Consider the following 17,572-nt stretch of genomic DNA (forward strand, 5'->3'; position numbering starts at 1 on the left):
TATATAAACAAATTTTACTTTACTTGATGGGCTAGATATATTAACAAATATTATCAAGCAAGAAAAAAAATGCTGAATGTTAAATAAGAGTAGAACCTTTGAACTTGGCTTGTCAAAGCTCAAATTATGTCACTTCCTGTTCATTATGTCATTTAAAACGACAGTTCACCATTATTCTGAGGTAAATAAATGATGTGAGGGGGAATTAATTTGATTAAAATTAAGGATTTATATTAATATGTTTGGTCTAGTGTGAATTGAAAAACGAACCCACAATTTATCATGCCACAAATTAAAAAGTATTATTTCTTTGACATTTTTAATGATTTTAAACCAATATATTTAAGCTTACAAAGCCATATATATATCAGATTTGTGTGTTTAGTGCACTTGATTTAATGTTTTTCCTTTCATGTAATGACTCTGTTATGGACTCACTTTTGCCGTCATCCACTAGGGGCTGATTGTTCTTCATCCAGATGAGATATGCTGCTGGGTTGGCACTCTCCGCTACACATTCCCCCAACTAACACACAAACACACACATACACAGAGAAAAAAACAGCACATCTGCTTTAGTGACTATATCACAACCTCTCATCAGCGGGAATTTATATGACGTTCAAGTCTGCGATACTCAAACACTTTCGGTTTCGCCTGTCTTACATATCTATTTATAGACTCGTGACACATAGTATCACCTTAGATTGTCACATGATGTGTCATTTCATTCAACACAATTTAAGTGTGTATTTGCATGTGACTTTGGGACACTTTTCTTGGGACTTTCCCTAATGTTGGTTCATGACCCAAGTACTCAAGGTACTTTTATCCCACTGCTGCTGCCCTTGTAGTGGGTAAGTCCCGAGGTGGCCCAGGGAAGATACTCTGATATAAACACTGACATCATTTGTATGAGCTAAAGTGGGTGGGGTTTTAACTCTACAGTTGTGATACAGGTCTTCCATTTCCTCACTTTCTTTCTCTCGCCCTTTTCCTTCTCTCTGGTTGAGTAGCCAGAGGCCAACATATAAACGCAGCCAGAGGCCGAAGAGGCTCTGCATTAATAACACGCTGACAGGATCACATGCTGACGAGCTATCTGCCCCGGGATAGAGAAATCAGCAGAAAGAGAGAAGGGTAATAATGGCAGGAGAGCAGAGCAGACAGCGGGATGATGCATGAGTTCAGGTGTTCAGGGTGGCGTGAGAAATCCAAGATTTAGAGAAACCACGAACGAGGGGGAGATGGGGTGGGGAAAATCGCCGTAACGTGATTCCGAACTCCGATAACACATTGGACCCTCCTCAGGAGCCGGACCATGATACATCACCTCTCAAGCGCAGAGTGTTGCCTGAAGCCTGTAGCTTCCTCTGAGCCGTGGAACAGAGCAGCTGTGACTAAGCACTTTCCTTCCTGGACTCTCTGGGGGATTCACGAAGAATGAATTCTGCCTGCTTATAGCGGTCATTTCTTTACACACGCTTTCCGCATTGTTTTAGCAACCAATTTAACAATTCTGTTTCCTTACTGATTCCTTTAGTAATTTTGAGGAAGAGAAGTAATGGGAATGAATTGGAAAAAAGAAATGCAATTCCACTGCCAAATGATGAGAAAACAACTCAATTCAAACAATTCTTGAAAAACAGTGTTATTTTTATTATTATTTATATACTATTATTATAGCATTTATTATTATTTTGTATTAGTTTTTACTTTCTATATTTCCAGTTTTCTTTTTAATTTTAGTTTACATTTTAGTAGTTTGGTGTGCTTTTGTCATTTAGTTTTTTAGCTTTAATTTATTTTTTAATTCCATTTTAGTTTTATTAATTTTAATAGTTTGGTTTTAAACTTATTTAATTTAATTTAATTGTCAAGGTCAATTTTTATGTTTAAGTTTTTCATCTAATATCTTATTTTATTTCAGCTTTAAAGAAAATTTGTACAGTTTTAGTTTGAGTTAACAATAACAACTCTGTGGCACATAAAAGTGTAATAAAAATATAGAAATAAAAATGTAAGAAATATATTTAAAATATATGCTAAACAAACAAAATCAATAATATATGTTATGGATTATGTTATAATATATTTAATTCCATTATTTTTAATCATATACTACTGACAAAACATATGATCTTACATAATCTTATATAATCTTAAATCTTTAACTACACAACATTTTATGAACAACCAGTCAGTAACCACACTGATTTACGTTTCAGATCAGTGCAACCTTAAAAACAGCCTTAAATCAGTGCATATCATATACCCAGGGGTGCCTGCAGGATTTCATCTGAGGGTACGCACAGACATTTTATTTATCCCCCCCCCCCCCCCAAAAAAACACAACCCTCCAGTTCATTATATGTTAATGTTACAAATTTTCTTGAGAATGCAACTATTGTAACTATGCCTCTAACTTAAAGACACACACATTTGTGTTTGCGCTCTAGAGAGTGTAAAAGGAACACAACCCTCCAGTTCATTATATGTTAATGTTACAAATTTTCTTGAGAATGCAACTATTGTAACTATGCCTCTAACTTAAAGACACACACATTTGTGTTTGCGCTCTAGAGAGTGTAAAAGGTTTCTATTTGCACGTAAAACAATTGTTTTACTTGTTTGTACCGCATTTAGCATTTAATCCACTTCATCCAGCGCTATTTGTTCTCTGTGTTCTTAAGTATCTTTTTTGTTTTACTGACGGAGGAATGCTTCATATAATTCAGTGAGAGAGCCTAAAAAGAACCAACTCATAAGAGTAATTTGTCCGAGAATCAGACTACACTGGTCATCTAATGTTTTTGATTCACACACACACACGTTTGTTTTTATGGTTTATGGGGACTCTCCATAGGCGTAATGGTTTTTATACTGTACAAACCGTATTTTCTATTGCCCTACACCAACCCTACCCCTAAACCTACCCCTTACAGGAAACTTTCTGCATTTTTAGATTTTCAAAAAAAACTCATTCTGAATGATTTATAAGCCTTTTGAATTACGGGGACACTGAAAATGTCCTCATAAATCACCTTCTCGTTGTAATACCTATGTCATATCCATGTTATTATACAAATTTGTGTCCTCATAAACCACATAAACATGCACACACACACACAAAAAGTCTCAAAAGAGTCCTTTATTATGACACCTGTTATGCTGTGTTTTTGATTCAGTCATTCTTTTGAGAATCAGTTGGATTATACTGGCCATGATGTGTTATTGCTTCACACACAAAAAAAAGGTAACAAACAAAACAAAATAAAAAAACAAGACATTTGTTCATGAAACTGACTACATAGCATAACCATTGTAGTCTGACTTCCAAATGAATGACTCGTATGAGTCAATTCTTTTAGTCAATCAAAAACACAGTGTGACCAGAGCGGACTGATTCACAATAGTAATTTTTAGAAGCATTTAAATTTTTTTTGGATTTACTAAAAGAACCAGTTTATGAAAGTCATCCGAGTGCAAAACACTACACAGCATGATCACTATAGTATGATTACCAAATGAATGACTCTTATGAGCTGGCTCTTCTAAAAGACTAAAATACTACATTTGAGAAACAGACTACACTGGTCGTGCCGTATGTTTCTGATTCACATGATTTTCCGTGGCTGTACAGAATAGCTACATCTCTGCAATCCAGACTTCAGAATGTACACTATAAATCCTGAAAGATTTTAAAGAACCAATTTTGGTTAGCAATATGACCCTCCTTCAGCTTATACTGCTGTTATAATCACTGAAATATGTACACAAACTAGTTAATACAATCCATTTACACCCTGTTTTTTGTAAAATCGGCACACCTATTTAAATGTGCTCACCCCTCTCTTTCTAATTTTCTTTTTCCAGAGACCTTCAGCCACCTTGCATTTCAACTGTATTAAATGGTTTATATTCATAGGCGGTGCTCTTTCTTCCTTGCCCATCCTCTAAGTTTCGGCACTTTGAACACGACAGACCTCGGTGGGTGGCCACGGAAAAAAAAACAGACCCATAATGCTGTATACACAACCCCAGCCTTCCCCACTCCACACCTCCACCTTAGCCAGACTCTAAGTTCACAGCGCCTCTGAACTACATTAAAAAGAGAGAGCGATAGAGGGAGGAAATGAAAAATAACGACTCCCAGCTCCATTTACAAATACCAGTCATAAGGACTGCGTGGGAAGCCTTGTATGTGCTCCAAATAGTTCAAATCAAAGCTCCTTCCTTTTCTCATGCAACTGACATACATAAAAGTGGTTGCTTCCTGTGCAGCCATGGCTGACAATCGCTCGAGCACTGCCTAAATCAGGTGTGTATGCCCCAGTCGCGTTCGCTGATGTCCGTATCAATAGCGCTGTCTTTGAGCTGCCTCTGACTGTGATAACAGAAGGTGTGTGTCAATGTTGAGACTACAAGAGAGGCATGCTGGGTAATGAAAACAAAGGCACAGTGTTTGATCCTGCACATTGTTAGTACACTGGCTGGTTTGAGTACTGGAGCAAACACTGGATACGGGAAACAACAGCAGCAGCTGAAGCTCTGGGTCTTAAAGGGGTCATATGACGCGATTTCAAGTTTTCCTTTCTCTTTGGAGTGTTACAAGCTGATTGTGAATTGATAAGATCCCTGAAGTTGCAAAGACTAAAGTCTCAAACTCAAAGAGATATTCTTTATCAAAGTTAAGACTCTGCCACGCCCCCCTAAAATGGCTCGTTCTAACACGCCCCCACATATCTACATCACTATGTGGGAAGATTTGCATAACGCCGCCCAAATTACTGAAAAGTTTCAGTAACCGCGGTTAGTATTGAAGCAGCCATGTCAGGGAGACGCTGTGTGCTTCTAGGCGAAAGCAAAAGCACTTTATTTGGCCTTTCGAAAGTAGATGCATTTAGGAATCTTTAAGATTACTTAGAACAGAACAGCAATGCATTTTATGGACGACCGTTTTGTGAACCTAGGAGAAGAGGTAATTCTGACTTTGCTATGACAATCTGGCGCATCTGAATCAGCTACTGTAAGTATGTTTTGTTATTAGTTTAAGTATTTGCTATTGACTGTTCAAATGCCGAGAATTGTGTGTGTGTGTGAATGAGAGAGAGAGAGAGAGAGAGAGAGAGAGTGTGAGTGTGTGTATGAGTGAGAGCACGTCGTTCTGATGGATGGTGTGTGAGTGGGACTTTGTAGAAAACGAAGCATTTGAGAAAGGTGGGGGATAGAGGACCTACAATAATGTACAGTATTTGAAAAATAATGTGTTTTTTGAACATTAAAGCATGTCAACATATTCTCTTACACCAAATACACAAAATAATGATCTTTAAAAAAAGCATCATATGACCCCTTTAAAGGGAAAAGTATAAAGAGCATGACTCACCTGCGTCAGTTTGCCGTTTTCCAGTTCTTTCGCTTTGTTTTTGATTACAGGGGCTGATGGTTTTTCTGAAATAAGAGATAATGCATCAAAACAATATGTAGGTATGTTTGATAAAGCATGAATGTATGAATAATGTTAACAAAATGTTTGTATGCATAGAATGTGGGTAATTAGGTTTACGTTTTTTTTAAAATATGGATTCTTGGACAGTTAATTTCTATGGATTCTACAAAGAAAATAAAAGTAAATATATTTTATATATATTTTAAATATTTTTGTATACATAGTACATTTTTACATATATAACAAAGTGCTTGAAATACCAACTGCCCAGACCACCTACTTTCTTTGCCAAAATATGCATGATAGTTACAACCTGAGCGCACTGTCACTAATAATGTATCCCAAAATGCAATGCCCTCCATTTCCAGTGTGACAAATGCACTAGAAAACCTCTTTGACTCATTTTAGATTAGATTTGTACAAAATATTGGATTACAACTCGCTTTACCTCCTAAATGTTAACTGTATGCCATTCACTGAATTTAATTCAATGCTGTAATTGCATACGGTTTCACATTTTAAAACTTATATACATATAAAATACATAATATACATAAAACCTATATATATATATATATATAGACAGAGAGACATGTGTATATACAGTATGCAGTATATATTGCTTAGTATGCACATTCCATTTCCGTGCACAGCCAATCTTTGGTGAAACACTGTGCACAATATCAATATCATTTCTCTGCTATCCATTCCAAAAGCATGCAACTAGATCAAGGCTACAAAAGTGGATCACCCATGTTATTCTCTCCCATATATGACATCTTCATACCCACTTTCCAGTGCAATTTGAGATCTGATGCTTACATTCGGTTCCATCATAGACTAAAGCTGTGCTTGATTTCCCCTATTCTCCTCTCTGATTTGCTCTTATTTATTAATATTTTGTGTGTGTGTGTTTTATTAATACTCACTGTAAACTTTCACTTCCACGGAGTGCTCCTTTAAGTTGGTTAATGACACCACCATGCAGGTGAAAACTCTCTGGTCAGTCAGTGAGCCTTGGGTGATCAGAAGGCTGGAGTTGGCGGCGATACTAACTCTACTTTTGTAGCCGTCTGTGGCGGACACGGTGGCCTCATCTTTCTGAGCCTGCTTCACGAGAAGATCGCCGGGAGAGCCATCATCTTTCACCTGAATGAGATAACAGGGCCGTTAGCAAACCGAAAAACACACCTTTGGCACCTTTAGAGATTAAATTAGAAATCAATAAGACGATGAGTGTAGCTGTATATTGGTTGGCTAGCCAGACTGGCTAGCAGGGCAGAGTAACGGCCCAGATGCTCAGAGAAGCACTCACGTATTTCCATTTGGTGAAAATAAGGCCATCTGGCTTGTTATTTCCATTGTTGCATGGCACTTCGATGGTCTCACCGTACAGACCTATAACCGTCTCCACACAGCTCCCTGGAAAATACAAGACAAGAACATCATGTTTTAGATGGCAGGCTGGCATCAAACAGAGCGGCTGGGAAGCATCGGCAGAAATTACTGTCAAATGCGACATGCGCGCATACACAAACATCAGGGCATTATCTCGACTCTGAAACAGAGCAACAAGAAATGGGGAGGGAGGGTAGGCAGCTGAGGTCTTGTCTTGATTACTCCCAAGACATGTGCACGTTATGCATCTTAATTTTAAATTAGACGTGTTCGCAGATTCTGAAAGCACAAAAGGCACGACTCGACGCAACAGCACCAATGAATTATATTCATGCGGCGGTTTTTCAACATATAACCGGTCTGAAATTCTCTCATGGGAAGTGCATCTATTCATAATTGTCTGTGTGTTAGTGTGTGCGTTTAGGCATGGAATGAAATAACAGACGTGGAAGTTGAACATTGTCATCTGGAATGATAGAATGCACGGCATTGTTCCATTGCAAACACGACAGCACTACTTTGTCACTTGTGCTGATGAGCACTGTAAACATCCTACTGTCTTACGCAGATAAGCACTGACAATCAGCAGAAAGGGTTGGCATTGTGAAACGAGATATATGTATGTTTGTGCAATAACAGTGTGAATGGAGTATGAATTGTACACTGATTCTACGATTCCTCAGAGTGTTGAGAAAAACTTAGTACTTAAAGGTTGCAGTAAAGGTCGCAGGGCCCTTTATTAATGCCTGGTGAGGTTGTCATGGCAATGAGGCCCCATGTTCAGTGGCACGATGGATTTAGGTAAAGCAGTATAGGGGGTTGAAAGATCAGGGCTGAAGGGACTTCACGGTCCACCCACTTCCATCGGTGCTCCATCTCTAAGAGAGACTAATCAAAGAGACTGAACAACGAAGGTTCAAATTCTGGTCAAACCAAAGACGAGAGCTGTAGGCAACCACTCTTCCAAATGCAGTCAGCCTTGCCTCCAGGGCAATCGTTCCCCATTTTTGCAACTTTTCATTGTGATAGCAGTTTTAATATTGACCGAGTGGCTGCAATGCAGAGGATAAAAAGCTGATGAGCATAAAAAACACCAGTGATATAGACGCACGCTAGAAAACACAGACACACTCACACCAATTCAGCAGAATAGGTCATTTTGAACTATTGAATACAGACTGATCTGCACAAAAACGACATTTCACAGTGCTTTCCAATCTGCCTCTAGATACAGGAATACTGGCATTAAACAATCAATCAATATGCACACAATGGCTGATGTGTTGGCTAAAGTAATATTTCCCCCAAAATTGTTCTTCCAAACCTGTGTGCTAATGTTTTCTTCGGTTGAACACAAAATAAGAATTGTATTGCTTCTTTTTTTTTTTTTTAAGTAAGCCTGTTTCCACCTCGGAGTAAAACATGAAAAAGGTAATTGAATGAATATATAGAATGTGAATGTAATATGAATGAATAGAATATAAGGTGCAATATAAAGCAGAAATTGTGAAATGTAAAGTTGCAGTTTCACAATATAAAGTGTGAAATAAATGTGTGAAATAAAGTTGCAATTGTGCAATATTGCATTGTGAGATATACAGTTGCAGTTGTATAATATGATATAAAGTTGCAAACTATTATTTCATTATATGAAATAAAGTTGCAACTGAGATTAAAAGTTGTAATTGCAAAATATAAAGTTGCAGTTTATCAAATTCTCATATGACACAAAGTCACAATTATAAAATCGCATGTGCGTTAAGAAATAATTGTATTTTTAATGCAGAAACAGGCTTATATTCTTTTTTGTCCGTTTTGAGGCTTGACAAGACATCTTCGCTATGAACTTAATGGAAAATGGCTACTTCAAAAGTACCCTTTTGTGTTCAAAGAAAAAAAAAACAGCATATGAGTTTAAAAAAAAATGAGGGTGAGTAAATGATGACAGAATATAAATTTTTGGTTGAACTATTTCTTTAAACAGGCTTGGCAGTCACTCTGACTTCAACAGGTTCTGATAAATGACAGAAGTGAGACTTTTTTTTGCTAAAAGCTCTGAGCTAATAATAAATGCTGTGGAAGAACTCAGTTGATGACAGCCTAAAAGGACAGGTGTGGAGAGCAATGTGTACATAGTGGGGTCTAAATGCGTCTAAAGACTAGAGATTGTTTGGACGGCACACAGGGCCTGTGCTAAAATACATCACCAGCACATGGACACATGATACCTGCACAGGTTGGATAGCACCATGACAACAGATAATCTGCTGGAAGTTCCAGACAGTAAATAAAGTCAAGAAAAGAGGGAGATGTAGATAGGAAGGGGTTTGTCTAATCCTGAAACCTGTCAAAACATGATGCCAAGGCTGAAGGAAACAGCTTAAACTAGCTGAAACTGGTTTGCTGGTGTAAGCTGGTCTCTCAACCTGGTCAGACTGGACTGATCTGCTGGTTTAGGCCTAGGCCATGAAAAAATACCATAGTAATTTATAGTAAATTCTATAGTGTTTTTGAACCATACTATAGTAAAGTGTATTATACTGTATATACAGTATTATAGTATTTACAACACATTGTTAATGAATGCTACAGCATATTGTAGTATTAACTATAGTAAACTGTAATAATAATAATAATAATTCCTTACATTTATATAGCGCTTTTGTGGGCACTTAAAGTGCTTTACATAGAAGGGGGGAATCTCCTCAACCACCACCAGTGTGCAGCATCCACCTGAATGATGCGATGGCAGCCATATTGCGCCAGAACGCCCACCACACGCCAATGTATTGGTGGAGAGGAGACAGAGTGATGAAGCCAATCAGCAGATATGGGGATGGTTAGGAGGCCATGATGGACAGAGGCCAATGGGCGAATTTGGCCAGGATACCAATGGGATTTTTAATGACCACAGAGAGTCAGGACCTCGGTTTAACGTCTCATCCGAAAGACGAATATACTATATATATAATAAATACTGTAGTATACTTTAGTTTTTACTACAGTAAACTGTAGTGTATTGTAGTATAATCAACCCTACAACCAAACTTAGTACAGTTTTGGGTAAAGTAATTTGTTTATATTACTATAGTTACAGCAACTATAGAATTACCACAACAAATTAATTCTTAATTAAATAAAGTACTTTACTATAGTATGGTTCAAAAACACTATAGTATTTACTATAAATTACTATGGTATTTTTTCATGTGGGAGCTTGAGCTAAGGCCATCAAACTAGCTTTGGCTGGATTAAACTTTTTTTTTCTTCAGCAAAATGGGTCATATTTCATCCCAAAATCAAAAGAAAGTGTTGAGAGAAATATTATTTCACATAAAGAAACTTTTTTCCCCCATGATTCTCTGATTTCATGCAGCCACCATTTTGAAATTGAAAGTGGGGGTCTGGTGGGAAAACCCCGGAAGTAAAAGGTAAACAATTTCCTGGAAATCAGCCTGGAGCTGCTGCAATGGTTTTGAAAGTGGAAAAGTGGACCAAGAAAGATGTCAAATCACATAGGATGTGTAATTCAAGACTACACCAATTGTAAGGTAAGGCTGTTTAATATTAGCATTCCAGCTAATGTGTGCAGGCTACTCCATTTAGATGCACTGTGTTTGTTCAGGTTATGTTTTGTTCATTTTAAGTTAGTGATTGTGATGGTGTCCTCAGCTGGATATTTTTTATCTTGCCACTAACTTTTAAGTAAATGTGCTGCTGATTGTTATCATGTTAATGCAATGTATTTTCAGTCAGGAAGTGAGTCAGATTCTCTGAGGTCCAGGAAATTTCATTCAATGTAAAAAAAAAAAAAGGGATTCTGTTTAACAGCCAGCATGTGTTAAAATACTTCCTGCTTCTATTTTAGTTTGCAATGGAATTAACCTTTACTAAGGCTTTAGTGTTTTGGGTTGAATAAATGTGCTTGATAATGAGATATTTATTAAAATATGTTACAGTGGTATTATTTGTTGTATTAAATTAAATTTATGCTGGTAACAAATAATTTTGTGAGACAAGATGATTGTTATTTTGGTATTAAATTCATGACATGTTTTGTATGTTCTTATTGAACATGACATTTTTTTACAATAATGAGAACTTTAGAAAGGAACATGCTTAATTGCCACGCAAATAATGTGATTGTATAAAAAAAAATGTCGGTACTAAAAATAGGTGTAATTTTCTTTGAAAGTAGGGTTGAGTCACAATAGTCAACTAGTTGTCCAATAAAAACTAATCAGTTATTGTTCTGTTATTTTATTCTGTTCTGTTCTGTGCTTAAATCGTTAGACAGTTTGTTGCATGTTTATATAATATAATATTGATATTATAATTTAAAGCATTGCTGTTAGTGTACAGTCATACACATTATTACATTCAGTCTCTGGCTGGTGTTGTGTTGTGTGTCTTTCTTTTTTTTTGACTGTTCCACAGCAAGCATTGGACTTTTAAGTTTGGGTCAATGTAAAAATAGCTTTTAAAAAAACAAGACCTACTTTAAGAACTGCAGACCAGATTTGTAAGTAACGTCATGTGACACTACATAAAAAAATTTGCAACAAAACTTAACCTAAAGCATTCTAATGCATGAAAGTGTCAAAGTCTGCCGTCTTACACATGAAGACAAATGAAGGCATTCAAATGCTAAAAAGTCTCTCATGTCTCTGCATAATGAAGGAGATGTGTTGAAGTATGAATATTAAGAGAGAGATCTGCAGAGACCACATCTATCTGAAGTGAAATCAGACAGAACAAGTGTGACCGATTCCAGTTTCTGAATTTCAGAATTGTCTCACAGTCACAACCGGTTGCCACCTTATTTAAACAACCTGCGGTGACCACATCTATCACACTCCTTCTGTACGACTGTATTTGTTCACTGTTAGAGCAAGCTCTTTCAGGGTTCCCACGGTCACGGAAAACCTGGAAATACTAGGGAAATTTAATTGCATGATTTCCAGATCTGCAAAAAAGTAATGAAAATTAAATGAATATTTAAAAGCCCTAAGTTAATATGTTTCTACTTATGCTGAATTCTAAAATGTTTTAGTGGCTATAAATTAGCTTTTATAAAATGTCTAAAATAATATTTTCTTAGAAAAGTCACTGAAATTCATTGGTTAAAAGGAGTGGAACCCCAGTATCACACTGCTTTAGCTACAGCTGGGCGAACAACAGCAAACCAACAAAGAGAATTTGCTTTCTGTCAGAACTATCAAACCTCAAAGCTGAGCGATTGGACTTCAAATCAAAACTCTCTGCAGGAAAACAATTTCATCCCAAAACATGTCTCACTGGGACATTGGGCCATTCAAAGAGCAGGTCGATCTCTTCAAAATGTTTCATATTTTGCAGAATGTAATGTTGCTGAGATAATACTGAAGGCGTAAAAATGTTTGAACTCGCGTAAATGCATGCACACCAGCAATCCCAACATCAACAAAACCTAATGCCTTTTTATATTATTTAGTGTGGACAAAAAAGGCCTCTTTTGCATGTTTTTATTCAAAGAGAATAAGCTTTAGCCAGTGCAAGTGTTTTGGGCGGCATCAGGAGCGGGAGAGATGATTCACGGTGTCTGACGTGCTTTTATTGTGCTCACCAAACTAATAGTGCTAATATTCACCGAGCATCACCGAGGGTCAACTTGCTCCCACTGGGTAATTTTAGCCTTATTCCTGGCAATGTTATTCAGATGTTTTGTTCTCTTTACTTTTGTAAAAAACAAAAAAACAAATGTCGTTTTCATTCACATGGTGAACAAGAGACCTTGTGCTTCAGTCTAAAGAGATCTGACAAGAGAAAACCATTCACTGCTAACAACGTATTGCTTTGTTCTTAATTACATGGTTTACTTGAATTAAATACCAATATACACTGCCTGCATGTAGTTGATCAGAAAATACAGTAAAAAAAAGTATTATTGTCAAATATGATTACATATTAAAATAACTTTTCTATTTTATTTTATTTGAAATAAAATTGATTTTATTTGATTCTTAAATATAATTTATTCCTGTGATGTCAAAGCTGTTTTTTTTCAGGATTCTTTGATGAATAGAAAGTTAAAAAGAACAGCAGTTATTTGAAATAGAAATCTTTTGTCACATTATGAAAGTCTTTACTCTATATTTTAATGTGACCTTGCTGAATTAAAGTATTAATTTCTTTAAAAGAATCCAAACTTTTTGTCCGGAGAACTCCAAACTTCTCAACGATAATGTACAGCATTTATACCTTCTAAGTAAAGGTCAAATGTATTGCATATTAGCATATACGTTTTGGTGTTGTATAAAAATTGGAGTTGAGATTTGTGAAATTTCACTGACATTACTGAAATTCTGGTATTGTGACTGCTAATTATCTCACACCGCCAATCTCGGCACTAGAGCTTGACAGCTGGAATACTCTGCGCTCTCCGGTTCCTCTAAATCAGCTCCATGGATTCCGAAACCCCTCACAGAGAGCAGCAATGCTAGGAGAGAGGGAGGTAAAAGAACTGGCACTGGGGAAATCAATGCCTTCTCTGCTTCGCTCTGCAGCCTGCGATTCATCAAACGGCGCCTGCCGTGCCCATGATCAAACCCAAACATATTAGCGGCTAAACACGAGAGCAGATTGAAGGAGCTTCTCACAAGCACTCAGTGTTTATCTTACTCTGCTTGCGCTCAAACAGACCATCGAAAGAGCTTTTGGCACCGCCTCATAACTTCAACATTCTCCTTAATTTAAAACCTGCTGGGCATAAAGCCATGCTGAATACGTCTCGACGGTTTCACCGTTCTCTGCCAACCGTCAGAATGCGTTGACGTCAGATATGCTTCTGTGATTCTAAAACGTCCTATAAATCTAGAGCTTTACGCTACAGTTCTTCAGCCTGTCTAGAGAGACTTAGGTTGACTTCAGGCTGGCAAAAGATCAGAGCATGGTAAACTGGTAATGATCACATGCACCTGAATGTGGCACCCACCGATTTTTCAACACACACTCACCAAAATAGTCCATTTGAGAACTATAGTATTTAGTTGTTTTATCTTTGCAGTATTAAGGGGGTTCGGAAGTGGAGATGGAGCTGTATTTTTAATTGCTGGTCTATGTAGAGGTGTGATATGACATATATATTTTTAATAATAAAGGAAAGGTCATGAACTGTTTCAGCAAAACCCAGCTGGCACACTTTTTTCTTATCCGGTGGATCAAAACTGGAGGAAAATTAATAAATGTCTTCTTTGTGATGTTTGGTTTGAATACGTTGAATTTTAATATTTGTATATTGCACACCATGCATAAACACACTCGATGTTGAGCACTGTGGCTGCCCGGACAGAAAATTACAGAAAATGTTTGCATATAGCATCTGGACATTGATCAGTGTAAAATGCTTTTGGGGGAAAAAATCAAGTCACAATATTAATGTGTTTCCATTATTGATCATTGTTATAGTTTTACTCATGCACTCTGGTACTCCTGCTTATCTCTTTTAATTACTGCTGCATTCGCAGTAAAATACTAATCGAAATGTATCTGGAGGCATAAACCTGTAATGCTGTGCCTCCACCTGTGGGAAAAGGTAAAACTGTGCTGAGTTAACACTTTCGTAAAGATTGCTTCAGATTTTTGATCATTTGACCAGAAAGACCCACTGCAATGCAGTAGATTTTGTATGCTACAACACTGCCAACTTATTTATTAATTTTTTTAATTGACCTGCCACAGGTTTTACGAACATCAGACTTTGATTCACAACTTCAGATATTCACATTTTAAAGTAGCTTTTGTTCAATAATGATATGCATTTAATGCAAAAGTAATGGTGTTTGCTGTATAAAGGTTTGGAGGCATCCCAAGGGAAGTATTTTCAGCAGTTCCTGATCTATAAAAACCTGCAGAAAGGTGCTATTGTGGTGTTTTGCTGCCAGCCCTAGACACTAATTGATTTAAGGCCTGTCTAATTAAAGGAAAGTGAATGAAATGCATCCAGACTGGTGATTTGATGGAATTAATGAAGCTCCGACTAAAGCCAGTAATTGGTTGGAATTCCATTAGGCGTGGATTCCCTCAGATGCGCCAGCTGCAAACACGCAGGGCATGTGCTTTTGTACAGAATCACCCAGCATGGCTGCTGGGTATTGACTCCCTGTTAGCTTGAATGATACCTGTATTCACACTGCCTACCTCATGCCTGAAGAGGAAGATTTTGACTATGTGGATGCACACACACACACACACACACACACACACACACACAAAAGTGGTACAGAGACTAATTATATACATACAGTATATAGATAACACACAGACAAAAATTCTGCACAAATCATAGATGCAACACCTACAGCAGTATAAAGACAAAACTACTGGTCTAAGCATAAACTTAGGCAATAAAGACAAATTGTGCACTGCATATAATTCAATATAATGCAACATAATAACCTTCTGTTGCATAAAATAATCATGTTTAACTGCAGACATACAACTCTCAATTAAAAAAATTGCTTTTTTTAACCATATAAAGAAGAGAGAAGTGGAGTAATAAGATGTATAAGAGCACAGTGATTTGAATGTTAATTAACATCAGTATACTCCTAAAGTCTCATTAAGTGTGAGTGGTGGCACACTACTACGCATGGAGACACACACACGAGAGAGACCAAGAGGTAGTCCGCAGGTTTGACCTGAAGCTCGAATAAATATATTATTACTGATCCCTCATTCTAAACAGCCTCCACAGCCAGAAATAACACACCTACAGCAAACCCAACCCCACTTCCAGAAGAAAAATGACAATTTAAGAAGTTCTGCAGAAAGTTCATGATTGAGAATTCAATGCCTATAGCGTGTTGAGCTTGATCTAGCAGCTAAGGGCCTCTGAGCACCAGCGCTAATAAAACACAGTGTTTGCATTGGCAAGGTGCTTTCATCTCTTCTAATGTTAGTCTGTTGATCTTCTAAATCAATTATTACTGCCTGCCCAGAGCCATGGATCCACACGAAAATTATGGTGGTATTAACCGACAGAAGAATCCATGTATTTTTTCAAGCAGGTAAACAAGGCAAGCAGGTCTTTGTGATTTGATTGACTCTGCGCTTCCCGCTACATTATTTTTTGAACTTTTGAACTGATCCAGTATCAGATTCAGTGGTTAAAAGATGTGACCGATGGCTTGTATATATTTTAATTATTTAATGTTTATGGCACAAAAGGTATCAAATTGTTCATATTTTATAGATAGATATTATTACATATCTTTTTGGAACCTCAGTATTTTTCTTCCTAATTGGCTGATATCCATATGCTTAAAATACCTCAATATTTCCTGATTAATTAGCCTGGCTGATATTTTAGGCCATCACTAATCAGGACTTGCTGAGAAAAATTCACACCGCTTGGTGCTCTGCACCCATATTAAATACGGTACTCTAATCACGAACGTACCCCGTCCCCATATGCCTATCAATAGAAAACATCAGTCCAGGTTCGCTCCACCATCTGTCTCATCAGCAATTGGTAGTTTGTTCAGTGTAATTGAGGGATTTGTCCAGTGCATCTGTACCCCCCCCAACAAAAAAAAAAGAGTCAAAGCCAAGTCATCCGCTTTGCTGATCAATGTTCGCCCATCCAACAAGTAAAAATGCAGATAATTACCACTTTACTTTAACTGGGAACATGCTTTTGTCTATTTTTTTTCTTTCGTTTATAAACTCGTTCCTCACTATTTTGTTAAGCTATCCATTTTTCCACCTCTAATATGGCATTAAGCGACACTGTTCTTTGCTGTCAACGGTACACTGACAGCGATGGTCATGCATAAAGCAGCTGGTTTAGCAAGCCGTGTCAGGAGAGTGTTAGGATTAGATAGGCGTGGATGTAATCATCCTTCTGATGGGCGACAGCAATTACAGTGCAGGGAAAGAGCATTGTCAAAGGGGCTATTTGTTCAACTCCCTTTACTCTCTCATGCTCTCTCCCGCTTCCCTTTCAATGTCCGGACTTCACCTCGGATCCGTCGGCCCTGAAGACTGCAGTGCATCTACCGAGAAATTTGAACTGAGATGAACTGAGAGTCTCTCCCAACAAATTAGCCATATGATGTTAGCTACTGAGATGATTTCCCTGTTGGAAAATCCATCCATGGTGGGTGGCAAATCCATGGTAACTGTGTTGTGAAATATGGTAGAAATACTGTACATTTATATCTGTTACAATCTGGTTATTATCTGGTTGATCAAATACAAGCTTGCACAACTAAAGACTACTACTACATAAGAACAGATAAAAACCAGTACTAAGTTTCCAACTTAAAATGGTATTTTCCAGCAAGAGTGTTTTGCATGGTTTCTAGGGAGTTCTGAGTAGTTGCAATGAAACAAGTATGCATTAATTGAAACCTTTTTTCAACTATACCATTTATCTATTATAATGTCTCTTTTTTTGTGAAGGCTTTCTAGAATTGGTTCATGTTGGTTAGTGCTGGTTTGCCTGTCTCTTTTGGTGAAACTGGAATGATCATAGGACTTGTTAAGCTAGTTAAGAATTCTAATGGCAACAGCAACAAACCAGCAATATCTTTTCAGCAGGGCACAGCTCTGTGACTTTCCTCTGAGAAATTAGCAAATATTTGCTCTGAGGACCAAAGCAAAGCTCCGTTCAGGATCAGGGCCAGTACTCTGAAAGCAGTAGATGTGTATTTGATTATGTTCCAATAAATTTGCAACCCC

At 37.3% G+C, this 17,572-nt stretch overlaps 1 protein-coding gene across 2 annotated transcripts in view; it reads right to left on the reverse strand.

The window, feature by feature from the left end:
- LOC107576815 (CD166 antigen homolog) overlaps nucleotides 1-17,572 on the reverse strand; it is a 67,317-nt gene that overhangs the window by 12,378 nt on the left and 37,367 nt on the right. For both annotated transcript variants that reach the window (XM_016262954.1, XM_016262948.1), the window contains exons 2-5: nucleotides 6,768-6,874; nucleotides 6,382-6,601; nucleotides 5,390-5,454; nucleotides 439-526 (exon numbers count right to left, since the gene is read on the reverse strand). In XM_016262954.1, coding sequence (XP_016118440.1) covers nucleotides 439-526; nucleotides 5,390-5,454; nucleotides 6,382-6,601; nucleotides 6,768-6,874 — 480 coding nt within the window. The remainder of the gene's footprint in view (nucleotides 1-438; nucleotides 527-5,389; nucleotides 5,455-6,381; nucleotides 6,602-6,767; nucleotides 6,875-17,572) is intronic.

The sequence above is a fragment of the Sinocyclocheilus grahami genome, unplaced genomic scaffold (genome assembly GCF_001515645.1).
Source record: "Sinocyclocheilus grahami isolate Dianchi unplaced genomic scaffold, SAMN03320097.WGS_v1.1 scaffold32.1, whole genome shotgun sequence".
Taxonomy (NCBI): Eukaryota; Metazoa; Chordata; class Actinopteri; order Cypriniformes; family Cyprinidae; genus Sinocyclocheilus; species Sinocyclocheilus grahami.